This window comes from Drosophila obscura, unplaced genomic scaffold, assembly GCF_018151105.1.
Source record: "Drosophila obscura isolate BZ-5 IFL unplaced genomic scaffold, ASM1815110v1 contig_17, whole genome shotgun sequence".
Lineage (NCBI taxonomy): Eukaryota > Metazoa > Arthropoda > Insecta > Diptera > Drosophilidae > Drosophila > Drosophila obscura.
This window is the reverse complement of record NW_024542757.1, coordinates 2,664,516-2,689,251: the sequence shown is the minus strand read 5'-3', so window position 1 is coordinate 2,689,251 and position 24,736 is coordinate 2,664,516. Positions and strand designations below refer to the sequence as shown.

Below are 24,736 nucleotides of genomic sequence, written 5' to 3'. Positions count from 1 at the left end.
ACTTAACGGTTAAGTTAAACCAAATGCAAAAACCGCAAAAAAGGAACACGAACCCGAACTCGTATCCAAATCCTAACCCACGTAATGTGTGTGTGTGTGGCAGGTCCTTTTTTCTGTCGCCTTTTTTTTTGCTCATTTGACTTTGGCCCAGGACTAAACAAGCTGCTTATCCTTCCAGGGAAAGCTCCGGGTTGGGTCTCGCGCCGAAAAGAAAAATGTTAATTACCCTTTGTGTTTAAATAGACCCCCACACATACGAGTGTATGAGTACGAGTCCTCTGGAGTCCTGCATCCTTGTTCCAGGGGGTTCACAATGGACTTTTGTGTTTTTTGAGGCAATTAAAATTATTATTTTAATGTCAACACTTTTTTTTGGCCAGGATAATGCATGTAAAACGACTAACGCCTCCCCGAGAAAATCCGTTAAATGTTTATAAAGATTCCTATGGAGCAGGAGGATGTGGCAGACTGGCAGGGGCAGGCAACGTCTACATTTCCTCCCCAAAACTTTGCTTTGGTTTTCACTTTGTTTGGTTTCTTTTTTTTTTTTGGCACTGGGGTTGATTTTACGCCCCATCTCTGGTCTACCAGGCGTCGAGGAATTTCGTAAAAGTGTTTTTACGGTATTTCTGTTCTGCTCAAGCATTTTTCCGGATGGAGTTAGGTCAGTGCTACCATTCAACCACCCCTCCGCACACACCCCCGCCCCTTTCTATTGCTCCTGTTTTGAGAAATGATTTTCGGTTGCTTTGGGGCATGTGGCCTTGCTGTTGCTCTCAAAGGGGGTTGGCAATGGTGTGTGGCAATGGAGATAAGCAGGTGTTATATTTTTATGGCCAAAGTAGCTAAGCAGTTTGCGGGCTTTTCTGGAAGGGGCAGGGGGCAGGAGGTGTGGATTGTGGCTTGTAAGGAATCATGTGCGGGTGGTTCATGGTAACTCCAAAGTGTGATAAGACCAGGAAAATCTGTTGGGTTTGGCAGCTTCTTTGCGCCTGATGATTCTAAATACTTTTGATAAGTATTTTCTCTGGCACTCTCGAATTGGATGATCTCTTCACCACTCTTCACAATCTGCATACCCTGTACTCCCTTTTTCTGGTCTCCCAACACTCACCACAACCCAAAAATCATAGCCACCATAGTCACCGCTTGGCCGAAGAACCACAAACAGTTTGTTTAGGTGACCCCGACCAGCTGTGTGTTGGTCACTCGAAAGCCACCCACACTCCCTTTTTGGTGCCGTTCCGTTCTAGGACCACGATTGACTACAGCAGCAGCTAGTAGCCGCCTTAATTGTTTCGCACTTAATCAAAATAAGCAGCGAACTGGGACCTTGGGCACAGGCTATCAAAGGTCCACAGACCCCACTACCCACTTTCCACACCCCTCCAATCCTCAGTCCATGTCCCACTTCAAGTCCCAGTCCAAGTCCCAAACGTGGCACAAAAGCCAAAGCAGATACTGTGCTGTGCTGGAGTTGGGGACTGCTTTGCTGTTGCTGCTTGTTGAAAGCAAAAAATTGAAAACTAAAGAGCAACTTGGGGCGCACGCCAGTCTCCAGTCTCATTCTGGAAAAAGGGACGCCGCCAGACGGACCGACGGACGGACGGACAACCAACGAGCGACACAACGACAACGACTACGATGACGACATCAACACCCGTACGATGTGAAAAGAAAAACGTTTTATGAGCTCTCATTCACAAAAAGGGCCAAAGCACACTCATACACTCACACAAATACACAGGCACAGACACAGTCACACACATAGAAAAAAGGAAGTTTTCTGAGGATGTCGACAGAAGCAACCTGTTGAACCCTCCCATCCATCCATCCATCCATCCATCCATCCATGCATACATCCAGGCCACCCGTCCATTCCACTCTGCTGTAAGTGTGCCACACTTTACTCCGCTTCCTTATTTTTCTTGCCTTTTTTCGAATTCCCTTATAGAGAGGTACATTCATTTTTGATCATTTGTTTGCTCTCCACTGGTGAGATGATAATATTTATTTCTTCATCTGTCGCTGCAAAGTCTTCTGCTGAGAATCCCCTAAAGAATTCGTTAAAGAATTATAGTTAAATTCTAGTTAACTTCTAGTTAAACTCTAGTTAACTTCTAGTTAAACAATAATTATTTTTATTATTATTATCTATTATAATAGAAGTCAGTATCACAACGCACATTTGTATATCTGATCTTAAAGGGTATCTTGTTCATTGTTAGTTAATCCTATTTTTTTAAGACCCGTCTGACGAAATTATATGTTAAAACATCAACACACGTTAGCCCTCCTCACCAACGTTTCCCCCCTCTTCTTTCACTTGTTGTACGAATACGAGTATTTACCTAAAAAGATTTCCCCAAAGTTGAAAAGGCAGCAAAGGTAAAAATCTGTTCTCCTCCTCCGTTTGTTTCCTTCTCTCTCTTTTTTTTTTTTGTGTGTGTTTTCTGCTGCCTCTTTGCCGGGTGTCTGCCAAGTGTCTGTAATTTTTCTTTTAGTGGGTGTTTCTAATAGAGTTTTTCCTTTTCTAAATGGGAGCAAGAGGGAAATAGAGTGTGTGGGTGGGTGGCTGTAGTTGTGGCTGGGTCTTGTGGCATGGGCGTTTAAGTGCTTCTAATGGCCCGCTTAGGTGGGGAGAGCCAAGTGGAATGGCGACCTGAAGTTGCCATTTGAGGTGACTTTTCCAGGTGGCCAACGCTTTTGACTGAAACTTCAACTGAAGGTCAAGAATGTGTTGCTGGAAAGTGGACGGAGGTGTTGAGAGAAGGTTAACGATTGATTTCAGTCTATTATCGACTCTAGGAAGTGTATTTCAAAGATATATGAACTTCATTTCGTTCGATTTTTAATAAACATTTGATTTTGGCTCAAATCTGTAGGCCCCTCCTCCTCCCATTCAATGCTCATTTCGTCTTGTCTCCGTGGGGAGGAGTGTGGGGTTTTCTCTTGGGCTTTTCTTTGTGTGAGCTTTTTTCCGGCCCAGACGACGCGCACGCTTTTCGCTCTGCCGCGGCGTGTGGCAGCTGCTCTTCGAATGCTGAGCGCCTGCTGCTGTTAGCCAGAATGGAGGCGCCGCCTGTCGTTGTCGTTGTGGCTGTCGCTGTCGCTGCCTGTTGATTCAGACGTTTTTTGTTTGTTTTTTTTTATTGTTTTGGCTCAAGTATGGTTTCCTCTGCTGCCTCTCATCGTGGTGGTTGTGTGCTGCTGCCAATGCCTTGGCCATGGCCAAGACAACGCTTCGCAGAGGCTGTGACTTTAACAACTTTATAAGCTGGCAGCGTCATGATTGTTGTGGTTGTTGCTACGTTTTTTGCTTCGCGCATCATTTCCGAGATACATATGTACGTGACGTCACAGCCAGAGTCAGAGCCGGGCGACTAACGTTGTGGCAGGTTGTTTTGTGTCTGCTTCTGCCACTTGCTGAGCTTCTGTTACGCGTCGACTCCACTCTCTCTCTCTTTCGCCGCGAGTGTGTGTGCCGTGCCGTGCGGCCTTTGAGCAATATCTGCTGCCATGTTGGGAATGAACTTGGCTTCGCCTTGCCCCTGCCCCAGACCCTGCCACATCTCCCGTTCAGACCATTCAGGCAGGTACTCTTTGAGATTAGGGCCTAGGAATAAGTTATCTAAATGAGGCCCGACGTTATTACAGGCAATTATAGATCGAGCTAAAGAGCTATAGGCTGCAGCACAATGCGTAAACTAGTATCTAGGTGTGTGTATGTGTGTGTGTGTGTGTGTGTGTAATTGCAATTGCAATTGCAGCCAATCCAAAGCCTTTTCCGACCGACTTTTCATTACCGGCATCAACACTTGCATATGTAATTTAGCATAATTACAAATGCAAGGCAGCGCCACAGAATAAATGCCACAGAGAGGCACGACTCAGGCCACTAGTGCCCCAGCGGTACCCCAGTCCCCCACCGGTAACTGGTATAATTAATAAATGGTAACAGCCACAGATACAGATACATTTGGTAGGTAAAACCAAACGCCAAACAAAACCGAGATTTCTATTGGCAAAGGAATGCCAAAGGCAGCGCTTTTTGTTGGCTCAATTCTCCTTCTCTTTCTCACTCTGTTCCCCTATCTGCTTGTTGTCTGCTCGTACATATATCCATGTCTTGACTGCAATTTATGAGCCTAAATGAGCGCAAATTTCAGTGTTCACACACAGACACACATGGATACACGACCGACCAATACATGGACAGTTGTGAGTCGTATGTGAGCGATTTTGGCGCTCAATTGGCAATAATTTCTGATCAATTTTCCATTGACTGACAAAAACAGAACAACAGACGAACGGAGCGACAGAATAGTACAGTGGGGCCCATGGAGTGGGGACATGTGTCAGATAGGAATTCACTGTGGATTTCCCCAGTCAGATAAAGCTCATGAATTATAGAGTTTTAGATAAACGGATAAACGTTTCGCGAAACGAAGAAAACAAATGAGAAAAACTGCATTTAAAAACTGTTAAAAACTCATAGTAAAAAATATAAATAAATTAAACTAAACTGTGCACGGTTTGCTTCTTCATTTCTTCTAATTTACATTTGCTTTGCTCTTGGCAGAAACTCAAGTACAAAGAGCTATTGGCAGGGGCCCTATCAAAGAGACAATAAATTTGAGAGGGTAATCAAATGAACAACGCTTCGTATTTTCGAAGGGGGAAACCCCATTCGTTTTTCCACTTTTACATAATTACCCCTATTGGCTTTGATTCTTTTTATTATTATTTGTATTTTACAATAATTAAATCAGTCAAACGCCAGAACTATTTATCCATTGAAGTGCCGCCACTCAAGTTAGCAGAAAAAAGAACTGATGTGAATTATGATTTCAATTCGAGTTTTGTGATTTTTTGTGTTTCTGTGATTTCAGTGCTCCAACAGATGGTGGAATGTTGTTGGCTGTTAATTGGCTGAATTACTCGTATTTTCACTGATTATTAATAAATATGTATTGTGTTTTGTTATGGTTGGTTAATTGGAATAAATGAAGACCAAAAGTAAGACTTTATTGCGTCACTCAGTGAAAGATGGAAAGATCATTTGCATTAAGTTCTTCCCACTTAAGAGGGGCCCCCATTTCCAAGAAAATAAACACCACAGCCAACAGAAAAACAGTAGAAGAGAAATACGAGTATCGCCCTCTCCTACAATAGCAGAACGTTGCATAAAAAATTAACACATTTAAATGACTTTCATTAAAAATTGATTAATATGGCCCTGATTGGTTATTTTCTTTTCTTTTTTCTTTGCCTCATTGTCGTCATTGTGCCTGCCACACGATGCCTGCCCCTGTTATCGCTGTCTCTTTCTCTCCCTCTGTCTCTCTCTCTCTCTCACACTCTTTGTCTCTGTCTCTCAATTATTGTCACATAAATTGAACATTTACTGGCGGTTTTTCACTGATTTCAGATTTTATTAATTTACGTATTGGTTCCGCTTGTGTTTTCGTATTGATTTCCAATCATAGATGGTGCTTCTTCACAATTCGTTTTCAATGAGCCGTAATTTAGACTCATTTAAATAAATATACTCGCTCTTTTGTTGATTGGCCTTTTGCATTATTACTCTATCCATCCAACTGCCTGCCTGTCTCTCTGTATGTCTGTCTGTCTATCATCGGCAATTGCGATAACGAGTTCAATGCAAAGTTATTTAACCTTTTAATAAGCTGAATGTTAGATAATCGAGTGTGCCATAGAAAATTATCGAATCAAGGGGTGGGGTACAGTTGCCGCAGTACACAATCTCACATTGAAGTACAGTTGCCTTAGTATCATCTGCCCCTTTTCCTTTTAACTAACACTCCTCTATCGTAGTGTGAATGGGTACATAGATATATCGTCAGATTTGTCAGATAGAAAGTCCCCGCTTGAAAAGACTCCCGCTGCGCATGCGCGTATCGAGGTACAGTTGGCTCTGACAGGCTTAGTTTGTCTCATGTCTCATGCATTTATGCATAAGTTGGGGCCGTCACGCACTTAATGAGCCTGAGATTGAGTCGGCGATGGAGGCTGGTGGTGGTGGCTGGGGGCTCAAGCTGATGCTGAAGCTGTATCCGTGCGACGGCAACAAATTGACGCATTTAATAATATTTTACAATATGTGTTTGCAGTTTGCTAATTTCTTGCAGGCGTTATTGTGCGCACTTTCAAAAAACGTTGCGTGGTGGTGCAGCAGAGCAGCGGCCGCCCCTTGGGGGCCTCATTTGATGCCCGACAGCGTTGCCATATCGCTGCCACTCGCTAGTTGCCGGTTGCCAGTTGCTGCTTGCCTCTTGCTGCTGTCGGTGTCGTGTTGCCGTCGTCGCCGTCGCGTAATTTACATTAATTGGCACACGGCGTCGTACATATAAATTGTTTGCGCGCTTAAACTTTAATTTCATGCGTGCCATTTGATTTTTGTTGCCACTCTGGGCACAAATTATAGGCAAGTGTGACGGTACTAAGGCTGCATCGTGCCTGAGATTGCTGAAAGTGCTGGGCGTTGTGTATATTTTGTGGGCTGGCACTGGGACTGGGTCTGGGGACGGGAAGCCGGGAACTCCATTCCCAAGTGTCGTGCGCCGCAAGGTTTACGGAGCGGTTCCAATATTTACGCAGATTTGTGGGCATCTGGTTATGGGTCTTTACATAATAGAAAGGTGTCTGCAAAATTCGAGACAATCACTTGCCGTTTACCACGGATTACCATAACCCCATTAGATCTGCCCCAAAGGCGTTTTTAATTCGTACTAAAATGGTGCCTGCAAATGCAATTACCAACACTGCCACTGCTTTTCAACACTGTAAATGGTTACTATTCTTTCGTTCTTCTTATTTAGCCCGTACAGAGCCCATCCTTCCGATGTTATGTTTAATTTTATAAAAACTCATTAATTTCTATACAACACTGAAAACTCAGCCCCTCGTCTTTTCTTTTTGATTTTTCTTTCCTATGCTATTTTCTGGCTCTCCTAATTATCTCATTAAAACTTAGAAAATTTCCAACGTTATTCCCATGTGAACTTATAAATTCTCCTTGTCTGTTTTACTTTTTTCTAGTTTCCAAATCCCATCCTTCTCGGTTTTTTCCATATTTATCAACACTTTTCATGCAGTCCGTACTTTACAGCACTTGACACAAAACATTAAAGTACAGTTGCGCTCTTTCTTTTATTTTCTCTGCTCTGTTCTGATCTGCTTCTTCCATTAATTAACATACTTTCACAGAATTTCTTTCTAACAGCAAATTTTTCGTTGACGTCAATTTTGCACATCGTTTGCCATTATTGCTATTATTATTGTTGTTATTGCTGCTGCTGTTGTTGTTGTGCTCATTTCGCCATCATATCATCAGGTCAAATCTCAATTAACAAATATTACGATTGTTGCTTTCTTTCTCTCTCCCCTGTCTATCGCCCCTCTCGACATTCTGATGATTGTTTGCCTCTCTCTTTCACTTAAGCTAACAATTAACAAATATTAATGGAAATTTATTTCAATTGAAATCAAAAATTTCACTTCCAAATGCCTGAATGGCTGAAACGCGTACGAGTACGAACACTCTTACTGTCCATATGGCCTTGTGTGTGTGGGATGTTCCTTATGGCCAAGTGCATTCGTTCCTTATCTAAGTTGCACTCGACCATTATCCAGTCATTGACTTGCCCCCTAAACTCAGGTTAATTAAAAAGCCCCACACACACACACGAACACGAACACAATCAGCTTATAATCAGCTTATAGGAGTATTCTAGTAAATTTATAACCTCTCTTGATTATGCCGTGTGTTAGTTGTCGCGGGGACGAATGACATGCCACACCATAAGCGCCATGCCATCTCCATGCCATTCAGCGTTGTGTGCGGTACGGTGCGCGGTGCGTGCCGCTACGTGAGCTGCATATCGAGTGAAATGTAGTACTTATTCGCCGTAAGCAAAATGCAACTTGTGGTAATTATGACGAGCTCTGTGGCGTATGTGGCATGTGTGGGTGGCAGCTCGGGAAGGGGTTAAGGGAGGGGCTCCTAATGGCCGCCGCCTGGTCATTGTTCGTTCTCGTTCTCGGAGTGCAGCGGGAGGGAGTGCAGCAAGAGCTTTGCCGTTTGCCGAGTAGTTAAGTAGCTTTTAATAAGCGACCGCGTCAGGCAAATGAATAATTATAATAAAAAAAAAATTATAAATTGTTGTGTCGAGGTACAGGTACAGTCATACCTACCATACAATGTGTATGCTGGCTACATGCTACTGCCGTCACTCTCTCCCTAATTACCACCCCTCCACCGCAGTTCTCTCCTCTCTACCACAAAAGGGCGCATGCAAAGTGCAACTTTTGATTTCCTTCCCTTGCCCGTCTCCGCGATGCCCTACTTTATCGAGAGTTAATTAAGCGTTCTAAAGACTCAATTTGAATGCAACTTAGCTGACGGATTGTCTGATTGTCTGTCTGGCTGTCTGGCATTCAGCGATTGCTGGCCATTTAGTTTTGCATTTTCATAGTTTGCAGCTCATTAGAGGCACGGCCAAGCGCTGTCTATGTCTATGGCTGTATGTGTATGTGTATGTACGTGTATGCAAATCGTTATGGCATTCGATAATTATCACTGATCAATCGATTTATGGCAAAGATTTTTATAGTGCTCTTGGGGGCCGTTTGCGTTTTGTTAATAGTTTTGACGGCGGAGCCTTGATTCCACTGACTAATAAAAAAAGCTTTGATCGTTGTTAATCTTTGGAGAACTATAACTCAGATGATTAAAATATTTCTGGCTTGGTAACTTTAAAGTTACCAGCGAATGTTAGCCAGTTAATCGATTCGAAATTCGATTACCACAACACTTTGCAACAGCCTTGCCGCGGCCCCCCATTGTGACTGTTGTTGCAATCAGCCCAAAAATATGAAGCACTTTGCAACCCCAGATAAGGCAAGAACCACCCTTGAATGGTCATGTCATGCCGCGAGGTCCGTATGTCCGTACGTCTGTTCGTTGGTCCGTCTGTGCGCTTTGAATGCAAAAACCCCGCAGCCAAATTCTAATTATAATCGCGTATCGCATGTGCCAAAGCTCCAATAAACCTTTGTCAAGCGATTCCCTCACTAAGCTTGCCGTAACCCATGCCCCATGCCACCGATCCGATCCGATTCGGTCCCCCTGTGTCGTGTCATTAACGACCCACACTGCCCGGTTTTGAGCTTTGCATTAATTTCTGCAGTGCCACGAAAAACGAAAGAAAGAAATTTCCATAATGAGCACGTACACAATCACTTACCCCGGACATGGCCATGGCCATAGACGGGGCACAGGGGACAGGGTACTGGGGGACTCAAACCCTACATGCAATTGGCAAAAAGGGTTTTTCGCATAATTCCATTCCATTCCCGGGGGTTGCAAAGCATTTTTTATAATTAGTTGGCCGTTGCCCGGCACCAAAGTGCAGGTTTTCAATTCAAATTTTTATTCGGTTTTTTCCTACGTTTTTTCAACCAAATATTTAGACGTTGATTATGGGGCGCCGCCGCCGCTTCACCCCTAGCCGCAGCAACAGCCACAGCAAGAGCCACAGCGAGGATTGCAAATGATTTTGGTGCGTGCTCAATTGGGGAGTTTTCAAGCCGAACCCAAGCCAAAACAGGACAGGCCAAGGACTGCCCTTCCCTCATTGAAGAGAGCATTTCTTTTGTTTTTCGCTAATTTAGCAAAATTATGTTTTGTGCTCTCTCATGTCTAGATGTCGTGTGCGGTTCGTGTTGCACCCCCTCCTATTGCCCTTACCTTTCCATCCCTCCCTTCAGTCCCTCCCTTACTGCCATTTCCTCCACTTGCCTCCTGCCAGATTATACAACTGCAACACGGAGCGGGACATGCAATATTCAAATGATTCGGCAAGCGCTCTGAGGTGCGGGCCCCTACGAATTTGCTGTGCGGCTTGTGCTGATGAAAAGAATACACACTGGGAACTCACACAACGCACATTTTGTAGAATTAATATAAATTGATCTAGAAATGATTATCTATAGAATAATTCTATCACAATGGTGGTATCGCTTGTAGCACATTTGAACTTCTCCACTTACCAAAAAAACGTCCTTCCTTCCCTTATTTTTCCAATGTTAATATTTCCGTTTCTAAATGAATGAAAATCGTGAAATGTAGGCGATCGACGGGACGAAGGGTTAGGGGAGCAGCAGCGAGCTTTGGCGAACACAAAACGGAGAAAAAAATGCGAATAACTCATTACGCGGCGCATTAAGGACAATGTATGTGAGTGTGTGTGATGGTCGCAGGACTCACGCTATGAGAGGGTTGATTTTTCAGCTCCAGACTGTGGGCATGACTTTGACTTCCTTTCCGGGCAATTTTTTTTTTTTTTTTGCTCTCATCCTCTGGGGGCGTTTGGTTGCACATGTTTATTGTTGCCGCTGCTGCTGCTGCTGCTGCTGCTGCTCCGCATGCCACTGCCAATTGTTGTTTTTGTTGTTGTTGCCGCTGTTATTGGCATCGCCTAGTGCGTGCGTGCTCTGCTTGAATCACGCAAATTTCATTATTATTATTATATTTTTAATGATTTGAGTGGAAAATATACATACTTTACTTTGCATGTACGACTGAATGGTCGTAACTGGCTCTCGTACGTGAGTAATCGAGTAATCGAATAGTATAAAAGACCGTTGGCCATAGTCCACTGACCAGATTGCAAGTGCCTCATTGTTTAAGGACGGACGGGGGGGGGCTTGAGGTTGGTCTGCAGTGGAGTGTGCTGGTTGACCAGGGGCCAGAGCATTCAGTTAGCCCCTAACCCGTGCACTCAGCCACTCATTGTACCCTTTTGGTGGGGTATACAAGATATTGGCACTACATTGGTTAGTGGTTAATTATCAGCATTCAAATGTGCTTCAATTTGCATCTATATATCTTGTAGCCTGCCCTCGTTAGATCGATCCCTAAGTGTATGAAATGTTTCGTTACTTGCGACAATATTTCCTTGTTGTTTCCATTTTAATTTCTTCCATCAGTGGAGGTGATGGAAGCTTCCATGGGTAGTGGTGCTGCTACACCTTGATTACTTAAAAGTTCGATGCGTATATGTGCGTCTGTCCTGTCTCCTCTACCCACACCCACACCCACACAACACTCTCTCTATAACTTTGGCCTAACCCTTGGTCTTTTGCATAATATATCAGCCATTGTATTTTCATGTGTAATCGTGTGTTATTTTTAAGAAAATTGCACGTTCTGCAGCACACCACCCACCAGCAGCAGCAGAAGGGGCAGGCAGTCAGGACAGGACAGGAGTCAGGAGGCAGCGGCAACAACCCTAAAACAATGCAACAAACAACTTGCAAAACTTTTCATGCACGGCAGCGTGTGGTGTGGTGTGTGTTTGTGTGCGTAATAAATGTTGCATAAATAATTTCAACTCAATGACTTAATGTTGCAGGGGTAATGGCTACCACCCGCATTATTGATTATTTTTTGCTGTGGCAAAGTAGCCGAAAAGTAGCAGTACGAGCGGTAGCCCCTTGTCCAACCTTGTGGCTCTGCCACACACAGCTCTGTGCCATTCACTTCCACACAGCAGAGCACAGCTGTGTGGCACTTGAGAGATTTTTTTCTGTCGTTTGGCTATTTAATATGCATTTTGCGCTAATTACAAATCAAAGGAAAAATTTAATAGCCCAAGAGTTGGCCATAAAAATGAAGTTGTTTGGTGTCCGGACTGCGGACAGTGTCCGGGGCACTGGTTTCTAATCAAAAATTGCTTTGTGCCACATTTGGCTCTCCTAACTCTAAATGATGGCAAGTGTGCTACAATTTAGTTTGACTATTAATTACAACAAGTCTCAGCAGCAGCAGCAGCAGCAGCCACAGCGGTAGCAGCAACATGTTCTACATGTTTTTTGCCGGGCCAAGCCATGCAAAATTATTGATGATTTTATTAATTTGAATATTGCCAACGAATTGCTGTCGAAGACAAAACGCCTGCCATGCAACTCGATCCCAGGCGATCCAAAGCGATCCCAGTCGATCCGAGGCGACTTTGAATGATAAATTTTTGCGATCGCTTCTCTGTTGCGCGGGGCCAGTAGAAAGTTGCATGGAAATTGCAATTTATAGCCTGGCAGCCTGGTCTTGCAGTGGTGCCACATGTTGCAGCCACCAAGAAAATGAGTATAATTAGACCGGTTTGGTTTGCGGTGTGTTCTGCAGTGTGTGTGCATGTTGCGGATGGGGCATGTTGCACTGGAAATGAAGCGCACTTGATTTGAATTATAGTCGCCGGCATGGCGATAATTAATCGTGCTATTTAGTGTGCTACATGAAATTCTACTAGTTTTCTAGTTATTGATTAGATTTCATAGCTGATGCTGCTGTTGGTGCTGCTGTTGCTGCTGCTGCTGCAAGCGCAGGAAGCGACAAAATGTTGCTGGCGTTGCATGTTGCTGTTGCCGCTGCCTGTGCAATTTTGCCAGACTTTTAATATGCGCAAATTGTACTTAATTTGGTTGCACATTTTGTCGCTGCAATTTGCCGTGTGTTGCCATGCAGCCCATGTGGCCCCCGTCTAAACTTTCACAACATGTTGCAGCATTAGCATTAGCAGCAGCAGCAGCTGTCTTTTGGGAGCGTCTCTTTGCCGTGTGGTTCTACATACTGCTGCACACACACACACACACACACAATCCATGTAGGTTTGGCATTCGCTGTTGACGCATACTTGAAATAATTTTGTATGTTGCATTGATGTGAGCCCTGTGCTGTTGTTTGTTTGCTGTTTTCATGGATTGTTTTTGCTGCTTATGCATATGGCACATGGTGGAAGGGCTCAGGACCAGGACCAGCCATGGCCAGACATTTGCATGCAACGTACAAAATTAATTATTACACACCCTCCCCCTCCCCCTCTAGCCAACCTGCTGCTTCCTGGCCAAAATCTACAAACACGAAGCATTGCCTGGGCCATGGCTATGGCTATGCCTTTGCCTCTGCCTCTGGCTTTGGTCTATGCCTCTGCCTCTGTCTCAGACATCGGCATTGCATGTACGAGTAGTGCAACATTCCAACTTTCAAGGCACAGTCCCGACATTCCTCGCTCGCTCGCCCGCTCCCCTTAAAGCTTCTGGGCTCATTACGGCGATGCCTCTGTGGCAGTGTGGCCGGAAAAGTGCGTTCGTTGACTGCTGCCGGCTGGCCAGCGTCGACACATGCAACACCACCCACTTACAACCCCACCGTCACCCCACCCACCAACAGAGAGTCCGAATCCGAGCTACGGAAACTTTGAAAGCGACTATGACTCGGACCCTGACTCGGACTCTGACTCCCAGTCCACCTCAGTTCCGAGTGCAGTTGCTTGCATTATTACCACTGCCGACAGTGGGAGGCTACTGGCAGGGCAACAGAACCCCAGTAACATCACTGTGTATGCCACACACAGTGGAACTGGATACTGACAGGTGGGGAGGGGAACGGTGAGCAGGCAATAAGCAGGAGCCCATATGCATTATGCATTAAAATCAACGCCCGTTTTGTGTAGACCTGCAGACAATGCAACAGAGAACCGAAGACAAAGCCAGGACCTTTCCTTTCCAATCCCATCGATCCACCCATACCGCACGATTACTCAAAAACACTCGTCGAATCAGGCCCAAATTTCGGGCAACCTTCTGTGTGTGTAAGCCAAATGTCAAGGCATTGCCATTGATGTTTCCTTTGTTTCCAGATTAGTTTTCCAGGGGATTCGATGTGGCCCGGGCAGGTATTCTATAAGCTCTTTAGTGCAAATTGTTGTCACAATTTGGGCGCCTTTGGGCTGAGCTTAAATGCCGGCTCTGGGTGCTTTTGGGATGGTAATAGAGCAGACAGTTAATGGAATATGTTCGAGCCGAGAGATGATTATCAGATGATTTTTGCATTGAATATTAGGGTTGGGCACGAATCTTCACAGACGAAATTTCGAGCTTTCGGTTCGTGCCTCTATCTGTGTGCCGAAAACTTTCTAGCAGCAGGAGGAGCAGCAGCTAGTCTTTATCTTCTCTGGATTAATTTCCCAGTCTGAGCCATATTTTCCGTATATAAATGCTTGCCTTCTACCCGGCACCGTCTTGCCGTTTTCCTTCTGGTTCTTCTTGTATATATACATATGTACGTAGGGAAAACTTTCTTGCCAGACATGCTTGCCACACACCCTTGCCACAGTGCCACCGGCCACCGGCCACCAGCCATCTCCTTCTTTGGTCAGTTGTCCCGCCAGGCGTATAAATTATAATGCAGAGTAGGTGTAAAATTTTCGATTACGACTGTGCAGACTGCCCCCACATCCTGCTCTTCCTGCTCTTCTTGCTGCTGCTGCTGCTGCTGTTGCAACCACCCGTATGCTTCGGCCTTTGTATCCATCATACCATTGCCTCCTTTATCCTGCCCCTTTGGGCAGTAGTCGTTCCTTGTCCAGTGCAGAGCGCCGTCGTCGTGGCCTGGCAAGGACATGGACATGAACACGGACATGCATGGACTGCAGAGGACTCCAGCCTCGCACTCTCGGCCGCATCCGCCTCCGCCTCAGCTTCAGACTCGGGTTGCGTTTTGCATTTGCAAAATGATGTGGCATGTGTGGCATACCCCTTGTGTTTTTGTTTGTTTCTGTGTGTGCGCGTGTGTGTGTGTGTGTGTGGTTCAACGTGAGTCAACAGGGATAATTAATGAAATTAATGCGGCGGGTGGTAGGGGCCTTAAGTGCACCAAATATATTCGATAAATGTAAATTCTAAATTATGAAGGCAACAGCAGGAGAGCGGCATAAAGGAAGTTCCATAGGGGAATGTGTGCTCACTGCTCATTCTAATGTAGCTTTAAATTGGAATCTATTACACTTGAATAAATTATATACGAGTATAGGGCGTACAGTCAGAAAGCATCGGAAATTCCATGGAGTATATGTGTTGGTTTGAGGTACTTGCAGAATGCTTATGTGTATGCTTATGGTCCAACCTTTATGACGTGTGACACCCACCTTCTTGTTGTTGCAGGCGTGGCGCCCATGATGCGAGCGGTGCAACAGTGACATGGCCGAGGGCTGCGAGGACTCTGCCGGTGCCGCTGAATCGACAACGTCACAGTACACAACGACGCTAGACAAGATGCTGGGCACGGTGTTGCCTTGCGAGGCGGCAATTGGTGCCACTCCTGGTGGCAGTGGCGGGGTCAACTCAAACACCAGCGGCGGTGGCAGCAGCAGCAGCAGCAGCAACAACAGCAACAGCCACAGCAATGCAAACAATATTGTGAAGCGGGAGTTTTGCGATGGCAGCTTGATGCCGGGTGCTGGGGCAAGTGTTAACAACAACAATAGCACTACCAACAACAACAACAATAACAATGACAACAACAGCAATAACAACAACAACAACAATACCAAAATTCAGTCATTGATTTGCACTGGAAGCAATAACAGCAGCAGCAACAACAACAGCAACAAGAACATCAGCAGCAGCTCATCCTCCTCATCATCGTCCTGCTCCTCGAGCTCCTCCTCCTCGAGCTCTGCCACCAGCACCCACACCAGCTGCACAACCACCGCCGCCGTAGTGCCCTCGAACTGCTCCACAAATGCCAACAAGTCGCCCGGATCCCCCTACTCGCAATTGGGCATGGGTGCCGGTACCGTGGCGAGTCCGCTGCGCGAGGCCAGTCCACTGGCCAGTCGCAGTCGATCGCCATTGATGCATGCCACAGCCGCCCAGTCACCCTGCAGCGGTGGTGCGGTGGCGCCCGGCTCCCCGCCATCGGCCTCATCCAACAGCTCGTCGCATGTGATGACCCTCAACATCAAGACCGAGTCGGTGAGTCGCTGAGAATTTGCATTTCCACCTTCCTGAATTGAGCAACTGTATGATAGATGGGAGATGGTTGCGTGATAGCACTTACGCTTGCCCCTGATTTAGGTTAGGGATATACACATGCATATATCTCTCTCTCTCTCTCTCATAGGTTAACTCTCTCCGGAGTGACGTGAGTCACGTGTTGCACTGCCATCACTGCGACTGAATCTACTTTGCAGCGCTCAAATTTAATTAGCATGCAAAGCCCAGGCGACGGATCATTAATTAGTCGCAGCTTTGGACTCGACTAATCAGTTCAATCTGCCAGCAGGCGCAGGCCAGCAGAATGTTGCAACTCCACCAATCAAGGGCAAAGCACAAACTCTGCCGCTAAGCTCAAAACTCTTGCCCCAGGCAGAGAGTCGTGCTCTAGAAACGTTCAACAAACACACACAAAAACCAGAAACAAACTGTGGCTGAAATTCAGAGCTCGGTCAAAATATTTTTGTCCCAATTTTAATGACCATAAAAATACTGATCGAAGACGTGAAGGGAAGGGAACGGTATGGGGTAGGGGAACGGGAAACTTTTGTGCAATTGTCAGCAATAAATAAAAATTTCGCATGTCCTCTGGTTCTCGTGGTTTTTTTTTTGGTTCTTTTTGGTTTCTGCAGCTTGTTGCCTTGTGGCAGGCACATAGTTAAGCAGCGAATCAGCCAGCTCCAGCTCCAGTTCCACTGGCAACAGCACAGCCAAAGCCACAAGCCACAAGCCACAATACAGCCGCTGATCTGCTGATCAAGGCGACTTCTATTTTCAAGTTTATTTTGGTTTAATTTCTGGCTGGCATTGGTCTTTGGGGCTCTGGGCGATTGTTGTCGTTGCTCGTAAAAATGCCTAAATTATGGGTCTGATAAATTCAGCAGGGATCAGCAGAAGAGGCAAGAGGCTGAAGAAGCGTGTCAGGCGATATCTAAACCAATACAGGCATTTTATGGTAAACTTTTCAATTGAATAAATTTACAAAAAGTTGTGAAATATTTGGGAAATCTCAACCTCATTTGTATACATCCTAACAGTGTAAGAGTGAATCAATATTCCTGTCTCAATAGCATTCCCATTCAAATGCCCAATGAAATCCCAACAGTTGCAAATTGTTGACCCAATTCTAGGAGCAAATCAATTCAGGTCCAATTCTGGTCTCAAGTATCTCCTCGTTCGCATTTTGTGGTTTTTCTTTTTTGGTGCGCTTTGTATCTGTCTCTAGCTCGCTATGTGTCCGATCGGATCCGATCCACTCTATAAGTAATGACACAATCAGCTCACACGACACAGCACGCACACGCTGGCACTCACTCCCCCTCCTTGGAGGCCCTGGCCAAAAACGTTGTAAAAAGCAATTAATAAAAAAATAAAGCAATCAAAATATAAAAATAGGCAAACAAAAGTAAAAAAAAAGTGCATACAATTTATGTGTTCATACAGTCAAATGAGTAATCGACTGCAACGGACAGACAAGCAGCAACAAAGCCGCAACATTTATTGAAAATTAACTTAAAGAAAAAAATATAAAATAAAAATAAAGACAAAAACCAGGCAGCAACGGCTCCAAAGGCAACAAATAATAAGCGCAAAATAATCAGCACACACACATAGAAACACACAGTGAGCGGATACGAGCGGATACGAGCGGATCGGGGAAAAATATGTCTAACTGAGAAATAAATTGTACATTGGCGCAGTGGAAAACAAGAAAATCCAGGTGCAATAAAAACCGAATTAGAGGCCATAGAAAAAAAAGATAAAGACACAAGTATAATCCATTGGAAAATTAATGTGCTAAACGGGAGGCAATGATACACTTTCTAAGGGGAATAGTAGGGGATAATCTATTGGAAGTGAGACTCGCCGCCAAATGGGAGATAAATATTTCCAGATGGAAATCGAATCCATTTCGCAGAATATCAGTGGAATTAGGTACTTAAATCCCTTTACGAGTAAGTTAAAATACCCTCCCCATACACTAACCAGAAGCATTAGCATTAGCAGGAGGTTGCGGTGGTAGAGGGTACAAGGAGAGGTTGGCTTGACTTGTCTTAAGATATATTACAGCTAATTATGAGGGGGATTGAGTGGCGCACGGACTCATTGACTACGCAGCTGGACCGAGTATTTTGGGGCCAAGGCGGCAGCACTTGAAAGCTGCCAACCCGCTGTGTGAGTCATAGGCGTCTAATGAGCCACAGTCTGATGTCTGTCGGCTGCTGCTCAGGCCAAGCCTTCTGGCCGGTGCTGGCTGTTGCCGGTGAAAGTACGGGGTGTGCACCACCACCACAACCACTCGTTTTGTACTCTAATTTAGTTTTACTAATTATAAGCTGATCGCAAATTGTGCTCCTTCTGTTGCTGCTACTCGTACTCCTTTTTGTTGCTGCTGCTGCTGCTACTGCTACTGCTGCTGGCGTTGGAGACGAACATGCCACGCATGCGCAATGAACTGTGGCAATCAGTCTGTGGTCTGTCCATAGGAAGGAGGAGGGCGGAGGCCGCTGCTTCTACGTGCGTGCCAAGCGGATTTGATTTGCCTGTTCAGCTGTGCTCGTGGGTGTGAGTGTGAGTGAGTGAGTGAGTGAGTGAGTGAGTGAGTGAATGAGTGCGTGCGTGAGTGAGTGTATGAGTGTGGACTCACATCTGCAGTGTCATCATCATCATCATCACGATCGTGGCGTTTGCCCAAACCGGTTTCTGCATTTTACTTTAAATGTTGCAAATATTTAAGCGGGATTATCCATGCTACGAAGCCTGCTCTGGGCCAGTGTCCCGTCCCGTCCCGTGCACTACCCCATCTCCATACCCGTACCCAACCCGTGGCCTGGTTCTTGTTACCAATGTTCTTCGCTGGCCCTGGTTAGCGTACTCGTACTCCCAGCTGTGTTGCATGTAAATCGTTTGTAATTAGTTGAAAGTCTTGACGCGTATGTGCAACAGCAGCAGGCGGGCAGGCTGGCAGGCAGAAAGATTTTAAAGAGGAGCAGACAATAATTGCTTATTAAATGAATGTTCTGTGCAGATATTTTTATGACTAACCACGTGAGTGCTAAATTGACTGCAAATGAGCCAAAAGATGGCCCATTGTCGGCAAACGCAAGAGGGGCCCGGAGACGCCCAACGAGAGGGTAATTTAAATGGTGAACAAATTGATAAATTACCAGATCTTTTGTGATGAGAAGGAACGTAAGTGAAGGAATCTTTATATTATTATTTTGATCCTTTTGCAAGTCCCATAATAATATTCGTGTTTCTGTGGCATAGGCTCAGGCAATGGCACCCTTCTCTTTTTGTTTGCTTTTTTGTCCACTCGAAAAGTATTCCCAGGAGCCAAGACAAGACCCAAATTCCTTTGCAGACATTTCGTTGATATTAATTCAAAATTAATTGCAAATAAATTACCAAGCAATTTGTGTGTCGAGATGGCGAGAGAGACGAGCGAGGCGAGGCGAGGCGAGTAGTGTGGCTTGTGCGGCCAGCTGCATGCAACATTGAAATTGTCGGTGTGTGTTGCGTTGTGTTGTGTGTGTTTAAGTATAAATTAATTGTATCGCCGAGTAAGTTCGACTTATGCACGTCCACGTAATGCCAATAATCATCTGGGACTGGCTCTAACTACCTGACTTCCACCTTCCTCCTCTTATCGCCTGCTATACCTCCTACCCTCTCGTTTTACTTACCTTTATTTCATTTCATTTACGCAAAAGACAGAAAAACAACAGCAACACCAACAACAACAAAAACAACAAACTGCAAAATGGCAAATTGCCTTCGTCTTAATTATGGTGGCATTAAAAAATTATTAGCAATGTTGCCGACAATAACATGAACGGGTTGTTGCAGTGTCCAGATCAGGCGGCCTCTTGGGGTTGCAGTTTTTAAATATCATAAATTAAAGGAAATTTTCTATTGCGTGATAATCGACCAGAGAGAAGTTGGCAGCAGCGACATGGCACCATCTGCTGCCCACTTCTGTATTTCTCCCACTAAACAAGTATATTATGACAGGCCAATAATTGGCAGACATTATTCATAATTTGAGCTGCGCTCGGCCGACTACCATTTGTATCTATCAGTTTCAATCTGCATCTGAATCATTTATCTGTTTGCTCATATAATATTTATCCGTTTGGTATGAATGAATCACAGTGCAACACCTAAGCGGAGGCCCATTGACAGGCCTCCTGACCTTTCCTTAGTCATATGCCACATGGTTTCCTTCCCACCAGAAACGGTTCCTTCCACATCTGCATTGAACTCACAAACCATCGATGTCTGCCGCACGATGAGGATCGGCTACAGGGGGGCGCCGGATAGCGGATGGCGGATGGGTTAATAATTAGCGAAACGCGATTTGGGCCAGGTCTGGACTCCATGGGAGAGAAAATCCATGCCCACTGGCCATGTGCTAGGACTGCAGTTGGAGTTGCAGCTTGGCATTAAAATAAATTTAATATAGCCAAGCTCTGAGCCGGTTGGCCCAAAGCCTGAGACTGAGCTTGAGCCTGAGCCTGAGCCTCAGACAGAGCCAGAGCCAGAGACTGAGCCTGAACTTGGCTGCCGAGTCGAGTCTCTCATAATTTGCGAAAAGAGACGAAGTCTCTTGGCCAAGTTGCAGCTGAAGTCGTCGGAATCGGAGTGGCTGCAACTGAGGCACAGAGGCTGTGTGGCTGCCTCCGCTTGGCTTCAATTAAACGTGTCTGTGTGCTTGTGTGTGGCTGCAATAGTTAAGGCCAAAAATAGCATTTAAACTCATTAATTTAACGCGTGATTATGACCATGTTTGTAAGCGCACTCGTACCGCACTCCGACTATGAGTTCTCGTGGCTTCGTTTCTGCCTGCTGCCTGGTGCCTGCTGCCTGCCGCTGGCTGAAAGTGGAGTTCGAGTTGGAGTTCGAGTATGAAAAACGTTGCCAAAAGGCATAATATTTGTTGCTTTTATTATTGGTGCCTCTTGCTGTTATTGCTGTTGTTTTTGGCATTTATTTTGCGCTTCTTTTGCGGGCCTTCATATATACAAAACGTACGCTAGGCCCCCGAGAGAGGAACATGATGGCCGGGATGGGAGACGGGGGCCGGTTCGGTGTTTTGGGTTTGGGCCATCGAATCGCATTGTTGATGTTTTATGCATCAGCGGGACAATTCGGTGTACACTGGCAGAACCAAATGCACAGACTATGGGATATCCAATAAGATGTTCAGATGTTCTATTTTCCAAACATTTTATTTTGGAATTCTATCGGGAATGGTGATCTGTGCTTATTCCTAAACTATATCCGTACTCGATTTAATCTGTAATCGCATTTCTCTCAGTGCATTTGTTTGAGTGCGTCACAAATTAAATGCACATTGGCTCTGGCTTGAGGAAAAACCCACCATAGAGGATAGAGGCAAGTGGGAAGAGGAAAACCAAAAGGCATAAAGAAGAGATGCCACAATTGCGATAATTTTTCTATTTGTTAGCATTGCGTTTTGGCCCCAAAAGAAATTGGCCATGAGGCAGAGACCGACATACCTTTATGGCTTAAAGCGAGCGAGAGAGCATTAATTTTTTTATGTGCTCATTGTGGGGCCAAGTCCAAGTCGAAGACCAAGTCGTAGAGGAACTCTGGCTGTAGCTTTAGCTGTGGCTCTGGCTCTGACTCTGGATCTGGCTCTGTCTCTGTGTCAGTTGTTTATTTAGCCTAGCCATGCAAAGGAGGGTATATGGTACTGGAACCAGGGTCCAGAGTCCAAGAGGGTCATACTGGAGCTCTCCTCCACTCGATAATTGCAATGAAATTGCATTCTACTTCCATTTAGCCAAAGGCGCTAATTCGTTTATTATGAGCTCTGTGGGGAGCGGGAGAAGGCGGAGAGAGGACTAGCTGGAGAATGAAGTATGCGGCCAGACCCACTCTACAGATGGCATGGAAAATGCTCAAGAAAAATGCATAATTTTTCCCTCTTTTGCATTGGGTGTGGCACAAATAATAAAACAAAAAATAAAAATATAAATAACAATGGCAAGAACAAGTTTTCAGGCCGATTTTGTTTGCTTAATGAGTTTAAGAGAGTGGGAGGAAGGTAACATGATATTGTGGCAAGAGGCAAACTGTAGGAAAAAAAGGAATACGACTGCACTGGAAGATCATTAGAGAAAAAGAGATGCAGTTGATGGAGAACAGATGAGGATGGGATAAATAGAAAGACGAGAAATTTTTGTAGTTATGAGAAGACAGAATTAAGCAGAAGAAGAACATAAAGACAGCTTTGAATTTGTCAAGATGTACGCTCCATTCAGCAAAGAGGCGATGCCAGGATATGCCCGGATCCCCTAGATACTCATTTGGCAGCGTGTGTGCACATACGAGTACCATCAAAAATGACGACAAAAATAGTATGACAAAAGCGACCATCGTCTAAAGAGAGTAATTAGTCTTGTGACTAATTGCAACTAATGTGCATGTGGGTGGGTGGCATAGCACATGTACATACATTCATCCAGCGAGTGGCAAGGAGGCCAAAGGACTTTTCAATAGTTTGTTTGTGTCATCGTTAGTGGCTTTTGTAGCTGTTGTTGTTGCTGCATTATTGGCAGTGCCAATTAAGTGAAATTTATGTGCTTCAATAAATTATGAGTGCCGCAGCTGACAGATGCTACAGAGTACACAGAAAACCAAAGAATAAAAAACTAAAAAAAAAATGGTGGTGGGGGAATGAACGCCGTGGCCAATACTGGGCAACAGCAATGACGCAAAACTTTTGGCCAAAAAGGACAACACACCGGAAAAGTGGCTTTTAGTTGGTGGGTAAGCGCGACACATGTCGCTAAGGTAAAATAGTTATTAGTAAATATATTCAGCACTATATTTGCATAGATAACCCCGCCCCCACACACACACACACAGGCACACACGACCAAAACACACCATACATCACACATACGCCGCGTTGGCCACTAGTAAAACAATTGACGTGCTGGGAGGGTGCCCGAAAGCTGGTTGATATCCGAACCGAACTGAACTGAACCGTAGTTGACTGCAATAATTATTCAAGCGCCAAACACTAAGGGCAACAGCACCATCTATAGACACTGCCCCGGCCCCGGCCCCGGCCACTGCCACAGCAGGTGCAGGAGCACCATCCAGCAACGGCCACGGCAACAGCAACAGCAGCAGCGTGGCCAAAAGCTAAACTCACACTGTCATACAGGGATATTGGGATGGCGGGCTTTTATTGCGCCAAACTTAACCTGTTTTAGTAATTAATTTGGGTATTGTACGTTTTAATTAGTTTAAGAGAGACAGCAGCAGCAGCCATAGAGCACTGGAAGCAGCGTCAAACGAGGAGACTGATGGCAGCCAATCGGGAGATGTACTTTGGTGTCTCCAAAGAGAATACATACATTTGTAACGCTATTGGGCCGCTTAATCAACAGTTCAGCTAGTTGCTAGCTAAATGGAAGCTTTGTTTAAATATTGTCAAGTCATTTTTCCTTTCCGTCTGGTAGACAATTAAAGTAGAGTGACTTCTAATCGATTCGCAGGGTTGCAATTCGTGCCATAACTAATCCCACCCCCCTTGGGGCATAGACGATAACACACCCCCAACATTAGACGCTTTATTTCCAGCTAATTATATACGCTCCGCACTGACTCCGCTCGGACCATCGTCCTTTGCACGCGTCTCGCCCTGGACAGTGCCTTTGGGCGCGTCTAAAACATATTTCAAAGTCTGGCTAAATACATTTTTAATTATGATTTTGCGTTAATAATTATGACCTAAGCTAACGGCAGCAACAAAACGAGTTGGTTGTTGCAAGTTCTTGCTGCTGCTGCTGTTGTGGTTGTTGCTGTTTGCTTTTTTTTTTTTTGCTGTTTTTTGTTGCAAGTCGTAATAGCCTACGATACCCAGCGGAGTCGTCGAATGGTTTAAATTAATAATTACGCGAAGAGGCAAAAGGCAAAAGGCGCAGGCCACGAGGCTTCGTCTCAGGCGCCTTTCGGACTGGCTCTGTCCTCGGTACTTTCGGCCCCCAGTTTGCATGCATGTGAAAATAATTAATGCACTTAATGTGTAATTATTTCAATTAAACGACATGTATTCCTGCACTGTACCCACCGATGCGGGGTCCTGTGTTGTGCCTTTTCGTTCGCCTTCGCTTAATTGGGTGGGGCAGTGGCAGGAGCAGAATTAAGTTCGGTTCGGCCTAATTGGCTTTTTGCCTGCCCGACCATTGATAGACTCCACTAGAGATGATAATGATGGGATCGCGATATAGTGGTAGGAGCAGTGGCACATCAATCTGCAGATCAGCTTTCGAATGGAAAAATGGAAACTAGAATGGTAGGCAAATGGGGGGTAGGGGGTAGGTAAACCAGTTCCACTCTCCTTGTCCTGACTTAATTATGAAAGTGTCGTGCGAGTGTCATTGCCGTAAATTTTATTCTGTCGATCTGGGCTAATCACGGCATATAAATTGGCGTGAATTGGCAATTGGTTTATGGCCCAATACTGCCAGGCACTTAACTAAGCCGCGGCATGTTGTCCAGTGTTAATGGTGTGTACTTATTAGTCGCTGTTTGTTTCTTAATTCCGAATGGATGCAAATTCGATTGTGAGTTATGGATGCATGAATGTCACATACATGCATTCCACTGCTACATTGTTGCTGGCCAAATACATAGATTACTGTTCGCCATTTTTCATTGCCAACATTGCAACAGTTGCCTCGCTTCCTCGTTTGCTCGTTTCTTCTTAATTTCGGTTTTTTCCCCTGCAATTATAGTGCGATTAGAAAGTTTTCGTCCGCTTGCTTATTGATATTTCTCTGGCATATTTCATGGCTTGGCTCTCTGCTCCATGCTCTCTGGTGTGCGGGAGGGATGG

General features: G+C 45.1%; 1 protein-coding gene across 4 annotated transcripts in view; it reads left to right on the top strand.

The window, feature by feature from the left end:
* LOC111080135 (alpha-protein kinase 1) overlaps positions 1-24,736 on the top strand; it is a 66,521-nt gene that overhangs the window by 5,446 nt on the left and 36,339 nt on the right. For all 4 annotated transcript variants that reach the window (XM_022375595.2, XM_022375594.2, XM_022375593.2 and 1 more), the window contains exon 2: positions 15,025-15,837. In XM_022375595.2, the coding sequence (XP_022231287.2) occupies positions 15,061-15,837 (777 nt within the window). In that variant the 5' untranslated portion in view covers positions 15,025-15,060. The remainder of the gene's footprint in view (positions 1-15,024; positions 15,838-24,736) is intronic.